The sequence below is a fragment of the Cinclus cinclus genome, chromosome 6, assembly GCF_963662255.1.
Source record: "Cinclus cinclus chromosome 6, bCinCin1.1, whole genome shotgun sequence".
Lineage (NCBI taxonomy): Eukaryota > Metazoa > Chordata > Aves > Passeriformes > Cinclidae > Cinclus > Cinclus cinclus.
In genome coordinates this window covers 1182376-1194868 of record NC_085051.1, presented here as the reverse complement: position 1 = coordinate 1194868, position 12493 = coordinate 1182376, and the positions used below count along the sequence as shown (strand labels likewise).

General features: G+C 44.4%; 1 protein-coding gene across 1 annotated transcript in view; it reads left to right on the top strand.

Moving 5' to 3' along the window:
• Window positions 1-1049: 1049 nt before the first annotated feature.
• SYT9 (synaptotagmin 9) overlaps window positions 1050-12493 on the top strand; it is a 58953-nt gene continuing 47509 nt past the window's right edge. Inside the window, exon 1 of the mRNA XM_062494506.1 lies at window positions 1050-1197. Coding sequence (XP_062350490.1) covers window positions 1050-1197 — 148 coding nt within the window. The remainder of the gene's footprint in view (window positions 1198-12493) is intronic.

The following is a 12493-nucleotide window of genomic DNA, read 5'->3' as shown; positions in this document are numbered from 1 at the left end:
TCTAGAACGGTTATCAAGCAGTCTTTAAAGAGGAGGCTGAACATCCACACCAGCCTGAACTTTCTGAGCTCACCGCGGCCTTTGATATTTGCCTAAACTATTATAAAAGGGAGAGAGAGAACGGGAAAAAATGAAGTTAAATGGAGCAGCCAGTTCTCAGTTTTTCCCCTCATGACACCCACCAGCCTCCCAGCCTACAAGCCCAGAAAGCAAAGCAGCACCTTACAAATCTCCTAGCTGTCAGGATAAACATGCCTAATGGCAGACATCTCCTCAGCCCCCACCTCCTCCGGGAAGGCTCTCCTGCCCTCCCCGCCGGCTATGGCTGGGTCTCAGCCGCCTGAGCTTTCCCAGCCGCGCTTTAACTCTTTTTAACCCGCCAACATGAATCTGCCGAGCCAAGACCGCCGCTCCGCCCGAGCTACATCTCCAACATTTTCCCCTCCCGACTGCGAGGGCGCGCGTTCCGGATAGCGAGGCATTGTGGCAGCCGAACAGCCGAGAGAGCGGGATCGCTCCCGAGGACGGCCGGGACCGCTCCCCAGCGAGGCACAAGGGCGCAGGGCCCGGGACGAGCGGGCGGAGGGCCGGGCCTGCCCTGCCCGCCGTGGGGAGGCGGGGGTCCGGGCGCTGTCCGTCACGACCCGCTCGCCGCCACCCCCGGCTCCGACAGCCCCCGCTCCGCCTCTGAAGTTTCCGGGCGTGTGCCGGGGCGGCCGCCGGGCCGCGGGGCAGTCCCTGCCCCCGGGGCGGAGAGGGGCGCGGCGGTCCCCGCCCGCTCCCCCGCCGGCAGCGCTGCGCCAGCGCGGCTGGGCGGCCGCGGCGCCGGCGCTCCCGGGCCTCGCGTTCAACTGGTGGGACCCCCGTGCACCGGGGGCTCCGGCGGGCGGCCCGGCTCGGCCCGGCCCGGCTCGGCCCGGCCCGGCGGGGCGGGCGCCGCCGGCTGAGGAGGATGCGGGCGGCGGCGCGGCGGCCGCAGGCGGGCGGCGGGCAGCGGCGCGGCGCCTGACCGCAGGGCTCCGCTCCGCTCCCGAGGATGCTGCGGGGCGATGCCCGGCGACAGGGAGGACGAGATCTGCCAGAAAGCGCTGCAGCTGCTGGCCGAGCTGTGCTCCGTCGGGGCGGTGGAGAACGAGAACTGCAGGGATTTCATCTACTACCTGCGGGACAGAGCCCGGCCCCGCCTCAGCGACTCAGGTACGGCCGCCGCCCTCGGGGGCGCGGGCACCGGCGGCCTCTCCCCGGGCCCGGCTGCGGGAGGAGGGCGAGCTCCCCGGAGCACCCCAGGGCGGGCGGGAGCCGCGGGGAGAGGCCTGCGGGCTCGGCGGGGGTGCCCGGCAGCGGAAAGAGGTGGCGGGGGGGGGGAATGCTCCGGGTCCGCGGGGCTGCAGAGGGGTTTGCCCGGGGGACGGACGACGGTGCGGGCTCGGTGCCGCCAGGCTCGGTTTTAGCGCTGGGGGAGATGCGGAGCCCGAGCCCGCAGCGCTCCCCGAGCCCGCGGCGGGTGCGGGAGCGCAACTTTGCGCGGCCTCTGCCCGGCCGGAGCCGCCCTGGCCGGGGCCCGGGGCTGCCCCGCTGCTCTCCCGGCCCTCCCAGCCCTCGGGGCGAAGCGAGTGCGGCTCGCTTTAACTAGGACGCGGTTTAACCCGACTCCCCGGTTCCGTATGCCACGAGCTAAAAGGACCATTCCTCGCGTTTCTGTAGCAGATGTGCGGCTGTAGGTCTGACGAGGGTGAGCGCTGGGTTGGTTTCTCTGCGTTTGTCAGGGTTATGGTTTCCGTATCGTGGCATGACGCTTATACTGAAAAACTTTTAACTTTAGGAAGCTTTCTCGTAGGGATGCTGAGCTTCAGCTGCACAAAAACGTGAAAAGATTGAGGATCTGTCTCTGGATGCAAGGGAAAGGCAAACTGCGGTTTGGAGTAGGAGCTTACTGCATTTATTTTTACATCATCAAGTTGAGTTTGCTCAGTGTGAGGGGAAATAGTAGTGAGTTAAGACAGAAGTTGATAAACGTTTGCAGTGCTGAGAAGTCTTGCTGTTAGATCAGACAGTCACCACAGCACGGTGTTCATTGCTTCATTATTCTCTGGGATAAATCAGTCTGTTTAGCATAGGGCAGTCTAATGGCACTCTATTCTTAATTACTTTTCTGTAATTTGGTAGCCTGAAGTAACACTCAGAGTGCAACTTCCTGACAAATCCTTGGATATGCTGAAGGCCTGGAGAAAACAAGCAAAATTAAGTAAAAAAATACTCCATGGAGGAAAAATATGTGTTGTCACAATAAATGAATAAGGAATTTTCCATCATTCAGTTTGCTTGTATCCAAAGCTATTTGCAGCCATTCTGGCTTTTCGCTACTTAAAATATTCAAATTGGAGTGATTCATGCAATGTTTGATGGGGATTCTTTAAAAGTAGACAAATTTAATTCTTCGGTTCATATAGGCAGATTTAATTACTTTGTTCATATAAGCAGTAATTTCTGTGACAGACACCTGTGATTTTCTGTAATCTTCATTTACTAAAGGATCAGTCATGTATTTGTATATCAGGTCATGGTTCTGAGCCGTCTGCTTAAATCAGTGCTCGATGTGAAAACTACTTGAAATGCATATGGAGACTTTAACCTCCGCCACTTGGATAACAGCTTTTCAGATTTCTTTCAGAAGCTACCTGCTTTTTTTTTTTTTTTTTTCCTTTCTTTCATCAGCCTCGGGCAAAAAGACTACCTGGCATCTGTTTGGGAGTGATTTTAAAACATGGTGTGCTCAGTAAAAATTTATCACCTCTGCCTAGAGATGAAAAAAAATTTAAAAAAACAAAAAGTGTGTTTATTTGTACCTGTTTTGCTTGAACAGTTATTACACAACAGCCTTCCGGTGTTGTTGCAAACCTGCTCGATTACACAGAGCAGCAGTCCCTAACCTTTGCCAGCCAATGTGTAACAACAGTGAGCAATTATGCTGCAGGCAGCATCTTCCCATTGGCCTCAACCTGAACGTTTTTATTTTTTGCAGCTGCAGCCAGTCTCAGAGGGTCTAACAGGCAGCGTGTTACCCAGAAACCCTGACTTTGGAAATACTTCTGTGAGGTAGTCATGTCAGGAATTTTTTAATTTGCCTAATCTCTTACTTCTTTGATTAAAATATATTTATTATCCCAGTGTGACTGTCCACATAGTTTGTTTGTCTGGTCCTTAGTTGTACTGCTGTGGGCTGTAAGAACACGCAACTTCCAAAATGAAGCAACACGACTCACAGTGAAAGGGCAGTAAACACCCTGACCAAACCCAGCTTGCTTTATGGAGTGAGTTTCAGTGACTTAACAAGAGCAAAATGGCCTTATAAAGCCCTGACAGCTTTTTATCCAGATCCATTCCCTTTCCAGCCACTAGAGGCCTAGATAAGGGATGTGGAGACAAGGGGTGCTGAAGTACAGCGTCTCCTTATCAGAACTGGGCAAGAGATGCAGCTGCCCTTGTTCCAGCTTCCTGCCCCCCGAGGTGTGGAGGTCAAGTGCTTTAGTCAAGCTGAGTGACTGGCTCTTAGACCACCCAAAACCAGCAATCTAAACAGATCTAGAGCGTCAGATTGGAGAAAAGTGCATGGTTAAGTATCTGATGAGGTCCGTGACTAGGCACAGGAATTAATGCATGGTACTAGGTGCAGGTACTAGGTACAGGAATTAATGCATGAGGATGTGCTTCGAAAAGTGTTTCTGAAATGAGCTGGCCATGTGCCTAAACCCAGTGACATAGTGAGTGCAGACAATTCTGCAGCACCTTTGGCTGAAGCCATTTGTGAATGTGGCTCTGCTCTCTGTCAGGACACCTAACTGGGGGAGGGAGGGAGCTGAGGGTCTGCTGAGCCTGTGTTTGTGTCCAAGCTCAGCCTCCCAGTGCCCCTCAGCCCCAGCATGGAGCAGTCAGACCCCTGGAGATCCCCTATCCCCTCCTCTCTTGCCTGGCACCTGATGTGTGATGATGTGTGATGAGCCACACCTTGGCTGTGTGGCTCACTGCCATCTGTGTGACTCAGGCCAGGAGGGGACTGGACACTTGTGGAGTGCACCACATCTTTAATTTTAAGTTTTTCAGTGTGTTTCAGTGTTACTCCTCTGTTGTGGGGGGTTTGTACATGCTTCAAGCCCGAGTTTTTAAGGGCTAATGAGATTGGGGTTTAACACGGTGGTCCACTGGATTTCAAGGGTGACACGAGCGAGTCAGGTTTTAAAGCTTTTCAGAAAACTAAAAATGCAAATTAAGCATTGAGTGAAAAACCTTCAATTAGTTCAATCAGAGTTATATGTCAGAGCAACCTTGAGAATCCCAAAAGGCATTCTTAAGCATTTAGATACCTTAATAAGCTGACTCGTTTTCTGTTCCATTGTAAAATGTCAATAGTATTTCTGTATCACAGAAGGGCTTTATGAGGGTAAATTGCAAAGTCTGAACACATCAAGTATGTAATACATTCATAAAGGAGAGTTGGATGGACCTCTCAGAGATATTCTAGTAAAAACAATGTTTGTCATGTGGGCAGTTGAAAACCATCACTCAAGATCATGGGATATCACCTCATGACACATGATAAAGCAAATATTGTAGGGGAGGAATGAACAGAATAATTCCTTCAATGTGTAAAAAATGAAAAACCCAATAAACCAAAACAACAACAATAAGATCATGAAAGCAGAAAATCTTGATAAGGAGACTGACCATTAAAAGAGGAATTAAGACAAAAAGGCTGCATGTGAAGATAAGGGTTCTAACAAAAGTCCAGGCCATCAATCACAGTGAATTTTCATTAATTTTGTAGTGGAAAAATAAGTATAAATTAAAAGTACAGTTTTCATTTCTGTTGCTTTGGACTGCACATCTTGAGGATGAGCCATCAAGGTCTTACAGTGTTCTTAATTATGTTCTTTAAAATTGACTAATAGATGCTAAAACAGAATACATGATGAATATTGTGGGCATAGTGATGGCCATTAGGCATAAAGTGTTTTACAGGTCATAAGTATGAGATCAATCTTTCACAGTGACAGAAAGCCAGATTTTAGTAGTTGATGGAGGTAGAGATAGTTGACAGTCAAGAAAAAAAATCTGGAAGTAGAAATGGGATGGGTATTGAAGGTAGGGAAACTGCAATTATGGTCTCGCAGTAGAATTTAAGCATTTTATGAATCAGTACTTTACTTTTTAATGTCTACTTTCACCCTCACGACAGAGAAAAGCACAAAGAAATGAAGCTAATGAGGCATGAACGTGGCCTCCCAGCCCTCTGTTGGAATGTGAGAGCCAAGGTTTTCTGTGGAGAGTGTTGTTCCAATAGGCTGCTCATTCCCTAGACAGCTTTAATTCAGAACTGAGTTTAAAACCAAAACCTGCCTTCAGAAAGTAGTTTGATTCCTTAAAAAGGTATTTTAAAACTTTTGTACCTTCTTTGTACTTCCTGATTTATTCCCACCTCACTCCCACCAAATCTTCCAGGAGCATATCAAGCTGCAGACTTCCACCAAGACCCTAAGTACATCTAGATTTATCAGATAAATGCAAAAAGCATTTACAAGTTTTAAAGACATGAAAAACGGTTGAGTGGGTGAAAGAACTCCCAGTATGGTTTTTTCTTTCTGTTTTCCTCTCTGTGAGCCATTACTTTCCATATTTTTAAATTTTCTTTTCCTAACGGTATTCAATGTGTCCTGCTAGTGCAAGACTTTGTAGGATAGAGGACAAATGCAAATCTTACTTCCTCTCCTGAGCTCAAGTGAATGAACACGTGTAAGACCCAATGTCCTTTGGGTTTTGAGAACCAAAGTGCTCTTTCAAGACTTGAAAAAAATACAGTGATGATATGTATTTTAGACTAAAAATAGGTGTTCATTTTCTCTCTTGAAAAGTCAGGAACAAGACTGAAGACAGCAAAACCAGTTATTTCCTGTTGCTTGAATTCTAAAATGCTCTCCTAGTTTAATTCCCTCTAAACAAAGAGGCTCTCAGAGACTTTCCTGTCATACTGGAGGAGTTTTTTTCCTTGGAAAAAGCTCTGTCTTTTCTGTTTTTAACAGATAGCTAAGTTTTGAAACAAATTGTAGAAAAGAGCAAATAATGTTCAAAGTAAATGAACTACTTGTGCACTTAATAATGGCTCAAAACTATAATGAAGGTAAATAAATTTAAATAAAAGTAAAGATTTTAATTTATTGTAACTGCATATAACATTTTCCTGGAATGCATTTGTTTGTTTGTTTGTTTGTTTTTTGTTTTTTTTTTCAGAATTATAGGTGTTTAAGTTGTGATTTAACTTTATCTCTTCAGAACCAGAGAAAAGGACAACTACAAAGATTTTCCACAGGATAAAACTGAGCTTTGATCAGGCTGGAGCACAGTCATGTTAAATACTCTTCAGATATGAAAGAGCCCTGCTCTGCTGAGATCACTTTGTATTTTCCTGACGTGCAAGGCAGCTGCAGTGTAGCAGCACTTTTGACTTGAGAAAGCCAAGCATGAGGAGCTGTTCTGTAGTCCCTGCGACCAAAACCTTACCCCGCTGCTGTCTCCTGGCTGCTCCTGGACACTGTGGGGAGCAGAAATGTTTCAGTCTATGGGAAAAAGGCAAGAGGAAGGTGGCTTCCAGCCCTTCTTGGCCTCTGCATCCAGTGTGGAAAATAGGAGCTTTCCGGGGCTTTCGTTTTTGTTCTGGTTTTAGGATTTTACCAAATGTTTGTTGTTTACGGTCTGCCCTTATACCCTGAATTTATAACAAAGTGTAACACTCTGTTAAATAGACCAATGCCAACTCCACCCCTTTGTATTTAACAGAAAAAAAAGAAGTGTTTACTCATTTACCACACATATATAAAAACAATACTTATTTCCCAAAGTCACTGCAAGCCCGTTTGTGAAGTGATTCTACAAGTTAGAGTAACATGCTAACTGAATAAGAAACCAGTGATCTCTACAGCCACACAGTTCATGCAAGTCTCTTCCAAGTGTGCAGTGAACATAATATCCATCACTGAAAACAGCCTGAAGAGTAATGACCTTTGAAAATTAGGATGCCTAGACAGCGCACAGTCTGTCTTGCACCTGGATTCCTGTCCTAAGTGCCAGTTTTGCTGAGGAAGAGCAGTAGGTTAATTTAGCCCTTGTACATACAAACTGGTTTTGTCACTAAACCTTGATCACTGCATTTGTCAATAGCTCCTATTTCAATGGGATTTTCGCACTCCTTGTAGATTGTGGGGGAGAGGGGAAAAGAATTTTCTAATTAACGTGTTCCTTAGAGTTGCCCATAATCTTTGTGCAGGCCACAGTTTACTTTTGTCACAAAAAGCTCTAATTGCTAAAGCAGAGGTGTTACTGTAGCAGATTTATGGGTTATTAATTCCTAAAAAACCCATGAACTTGTGTTACAATAATGACATTTTTAGAATTTTGTTATTCAGGTAGAATCCTGAATAGTTAGGTATTTGTGTGATCCACACATTTAGTGACCCAACTACAAATGATCAGCCACATGTTCCCCAGGACAGCTTTATGGAAAATTCTTTCCAAACTAATTTGTGTGAGTTTAATTACACTAACAATTCAGAGACCTAGAAGTGTAAGTCCAAAATTACTGCTTTCATAACAGCAGACCTGCTTAAACTCAGTCTTGAGGCTGTGCAGCTCTGCTTCAACTTTGATGTACAATATGTAGAGGTTGAGCACAAGCTGCAACGTATGTATTTTTTTATTTAAAACCCACATTTCTAGGGTTTAGCTCTTCCCCTGCTGAAAATAATGATCATTGTAGATGTAGTGCAAAGCTGTACTTAAGAACATTGCACTGGACGTCTTTTGCTATATTTTGTCCATTCATTTAAGCTCTTCTGTGGCTTTATTTAGACCAAAGAGATAAAGAGAGATTATTTTGACCCAAAGCTTTATGTCCCTTTCATATTGCTAAAAAGCATTTAGTCCAAGGGATAAGAATTTAGAATAATTAATTACAGATGCTGTCAGTTGCAACTGCATTTCCTGAAGTTCATCATTTTACAGGATCAGTCTTTTTTTTTTTGCAGGCTTTGTAGTACCTTTAAGTAGAGAGTCCTTGATCCACTTATTTGGAGAGTACAGAAAGTAATGACATGTGTAACAGGTGGTGGTTTGCACATTTCTTTCATTTGCTATTATAGTCACACTGAGTATTGTGTGGCTTAAGATGCTCAAGACCTTCAGCTGCATCTCTTTTTTTGGATTTAGGCATTCATTAGCCAAGTGAGATCAGTTTGGCTTCCTTTGGCAGGCATGCACTCTGCAGGATTTGATCCTGTGTGTCTCCCAAGGTTAGCTGGAATTCAGAAGTACAGTAGATGCAGTCGAAACTGGCATGTGTGAGTGTATGTTTTAAGGCAATTTACAGTTGATGTATGTCTAGCAAAGATAAATGTTGGAGGAGTCCCTAATCTGTCAGGAAAAGCTTTCAGATTATTGCTGCAAATCCACCATGCTTACAAAAAAAATAAAAAAAAAATTAAAAAAAAAAGCGCCAGGCACAAATGATTTTGGAGTTAAAACTTTCAAAGGGCTTTTTCAAAAACCTTCCCAATTTCTTTTTAAAATAAAAAGAATGAAGATTAGAAACAGGATAATTCTGCCACAATACTTTCTCACTTTCTTTTTGTTCTTGTTGAGTTTTGCATGCACACAGAAAGAAATCCTTGCTGACCTCCCTTGGATATGTTTCTTCAGTTTGTTCCCTGTCAATCAGGGACTTTGTTAAGAATATCCTAATTCTGTCTTAACAGTCTGTGAAACTCCCTAAATAATTCCTTTCCCCTTTTGATGGACCTTTCCTGTGTGATATTTAGAATTGTGTATGTCTGTCTTTGAAATTCGGGTGAACCAGTCTTCATTATTCCCGTCCAGGTTACATGGTGCCTGGTTTCTCCATCACTTTTCTAAATTAAATGTGTAGATACACCAGTGTTCCTCATGTTTGCCCATCAGGGTGTTCCCACTTCCTTTCTCAAGCAGCATCATTTTATTTGCTGCCCCATTTTTAATCTCTTCAATTCATCTCTGTTTTAGTTCTCTGACGTCTGCCATATAGCTTGTTTTCTTGTCACATTTAATGAAATTTCAGAATGCAGTAAGAGTTTCAGTAGCTGTGTAATCAGGCAGTACATAGTTTGACCTGTCTTACACACTTGTCTCACTGGGCATCTATCTGCAGCTGTATAAAATTCCTTTATAGTCCCCTTTTAAAACTTTCTGCTTCTTTTATCATTTGCAAGAGGTTTGTGGCTATGGAGTTCATGGTTTCACCAGTACATATTAAGACATTCCAAAAGCTGTTTCTCACATCCACCCAATTTTATAAATTATTACAACTTGTAATTCCATACAAATTACCCTACTATTATAGAAAGGAATGTACAATGCAAATTAGAAAATGATCAGTGACACCAACAGTCTTATGATCTTCTGTTTCCATTTGTAGCAGATGTTTTACCCATTTGAAAGAGGAGTTTATTTTTCCCCTAGAGAAGTGAAATGGATAAGATTAATGCCTAGTTATTCCATCTCTTTTTGGGAAGCCTACCCTAAATAGGTTGATCTCAAGTATTCATTATGCTAAGTTCTCTCTGCACAGCAGAAAGGAAAGGAGAGTTTCCTGAGCCTGGCTGCAGGGAAATGCAGCAGGTATTGAGCTGTTCTCGCTGAGTGCTGTCCTATTCCCTATTCCTGTACTAGGGCTGATGTAGGATATGTGTAGCAGTGGCATTACCTGCTGTAAAGAGATTTCAGGTCCATTAGCAACTAAATACAAGAGAAAACAGATCTGGTATTGCTTCAAAAATCTGTAAAGCTCTAAAGTGAAAATTCTCTTACCAGTGCAATTCTAATTTTCTTTTAAGCTATGCCAGTTTACTCGGGGTAGTACAAGACACAGATCTAAACCAGTTGCTCAAATTTTGTTCATTTCTGTGACTGTGCTGTCTCCTGCAATAGATCATGCCATCAAGAAAGGTTCCTGTTTCTCCAGATGCCACTAAGGCATCCATGATAACAAAAGTCTAATGGAAACTTTTCTTCCTTTTTGTTTTCATTTTAAGTTGGCAAATATTAAAGATGACTAATGCCATCTGAAGTTAAAAAGAAGCAGGGGTGAGAAATTAGGCTTAGCAGGTAAACAGAAGGTGAGGGGCTGACCCAGTTTTGTCCATTTGTTTTGTTTGTTCTGAGTTCACAGGTGTTCCACAAACAAAGAGTGGTGAAACCTCGAGGTGCAGCAGGCAAGAGCTTGGTGCCTGTCACTTGTTCTGCTCAGGAGATGGACCTGAGGAGCAGAACAGGCAGAGAGAGGTAAAACTCAGATTCCTGAGGGACCAAAAGGCACCAAGCAGACTTGCTGTCACTTGGGAATTAGACTTAGCAGAGTTGAAGCCTGGGGTTTTGAGGACCTGCCTGTGGGGACATAGTGGACATGAAAGGCTGTGGATATACCCTGTTATACCTCTGTTGTAAGAATTTCTATTCCTGTTTTCTATTACGTTAAAACTTGCCTCTTTTTTGTCCTGATTCTTGAAACCTTTTGAACTTCTTTGTAGAGTTTGCTGCAGAAAAAAACAACAGCTAAAGCAGATCTATCCAAACTCTTTGTCTTTCTTGGGGTCCTATCACTAGTTTGTTCATTGATGGTGGATTTTTGTGGGTTCATTAGCTTTCTAAGCCAGCCTGAGAAATCATGATTTGATGCTAACATTTGGGCTGGGGCTAATCAGGAAAGAGAAAGCTTGGCCATTGTGGCCTCCCTTAGTATGGAAAAGCTGTCACCTTGAGTCTTCTCTGTGCAGCAGCATCACTATTCCTGCCAGCTTCTCTTAGCTGCAGAAGGTGTAAGATTTTTATATCTGCTCTTATTCTCAAGTTAATGTCTTGTTCCTGCCTACCTTATTTGTTCCGTACCCGTCTCTTGTTCTGTTGTCAGTGTGTTATAAAGAGAGAATTGACTAGTCAAGATGATTTCTTTCCTGCTGCTAGGAGCCAGTGATGATAAAATAGCTAAAAGCAGTTCCCAAAATAGCAGTGCACAGGTATAGGTTTGCCAGAGTGATTTGATAGTGATTACTCTATTGGGCCTTCTGTAGTGTTACAAGTCAGACCCAGCACTGTGAACAGAAACTGCTCTTTCTTCCTTTGATGGAATTTTCTTCCTTCTTTTCCCTTTTTCTTGGGAGCTAGAAACCAGAACAGACCTTAATAGCAACAGGACCAGCAGCATGTTCAGCCACTTCAACTTTTCTTTCCTTCCCAGATTAGGAGGAAGCAGTTTTTCACTTTCAGGAATGTCCAAAATTCAGTCTTGGGGTTCACTTCTTATCCTAAAGGCTCTGCGCACCAAGAGATGAAGCAGTAATTTTGTTAAAATGGAAGTCTTGGGATTTAACATTTCTGGTCATTTGGCAGTTTTACCTCCCTTTTTTTCTCTGCCCCTCCCTGTGTGGAAGATTTCCCGTGGCAGTTGTTGCCATGGCACTAAGCAGGACGAGGTGTCTACTCCAGTCTCAAAACTGGATGTTTACGACCGTATTGTGAAAAATTATCCCTTCTGACAACTCGGGGTTGTTTATGCAGAATTAACACACCACTCCTCTTCTTCCAAAGTGGAGAGAGGCTCTTCAGGTCGCTCCTGTGTGTCAAGACAAATGTGAGCTTCAGCAGTGCTGGAAAAGCCTTGGAATTAGCTCTGTCCTTCCACTCCCTCGTTAGCTGTTCAAATGAACAAGCGCTTCACGCCCTGCCGAGCAGCTGATTGGCCTTGGAGGGAAGAAGCATCTGAAGCAGTATTAATGTTTCATTCAAAATCATGAGAGCCAGGGAGGAGGGGAGTTAGGGAATTCAAAACCCCAGATCAGTACTGCCTTTTATTTCTCCAGGTCCTGTTCTTTTGAGCAGTATCCCTAATTTTCTCCCACACTTGATTTCCTCTCAGGACGGTCTTGCTGCTTCTGTGAGATGTTTTTGCCAGGGCAAAATTTAACGGCTCTCTTCCCTTTGCTTTTCTTTCTCCATTGTCTGCTTCTCTTCCCCAGCCCTGTTGACAGTATCTGCTGTGACATATGCTGTACAGGAGATGGAGAGGCAAAGAAACTGTGCAGTCCCTCCTTCCTCTACTCTTTCCTTTCTCAAGTCTTCACTGCTGCATCAGGGCCGGTGAAAATCCCTTTTTATTTGCTCACCAAGCAGAGCAGATCAGAAAGCTGAAAAAATAGTGCTTTAAAATGCTATCTCAAAGATATGTGAGCAAACTGGATGTGATAAAGCAATCACTAAAGGAGTGTGGTGGATTGCATGACACCAAGAACAGCCATCTGCATCTGGGAAATATGTAAGTCCTTGGACTCCAGCAGTATAAAACTGCCCAAGCTGTAAAAGAAGAACAGTTTTTTTCTTTTTTTTGTGCCAGTCCTAGTGGTTTGAAACATGAATGGTAGCT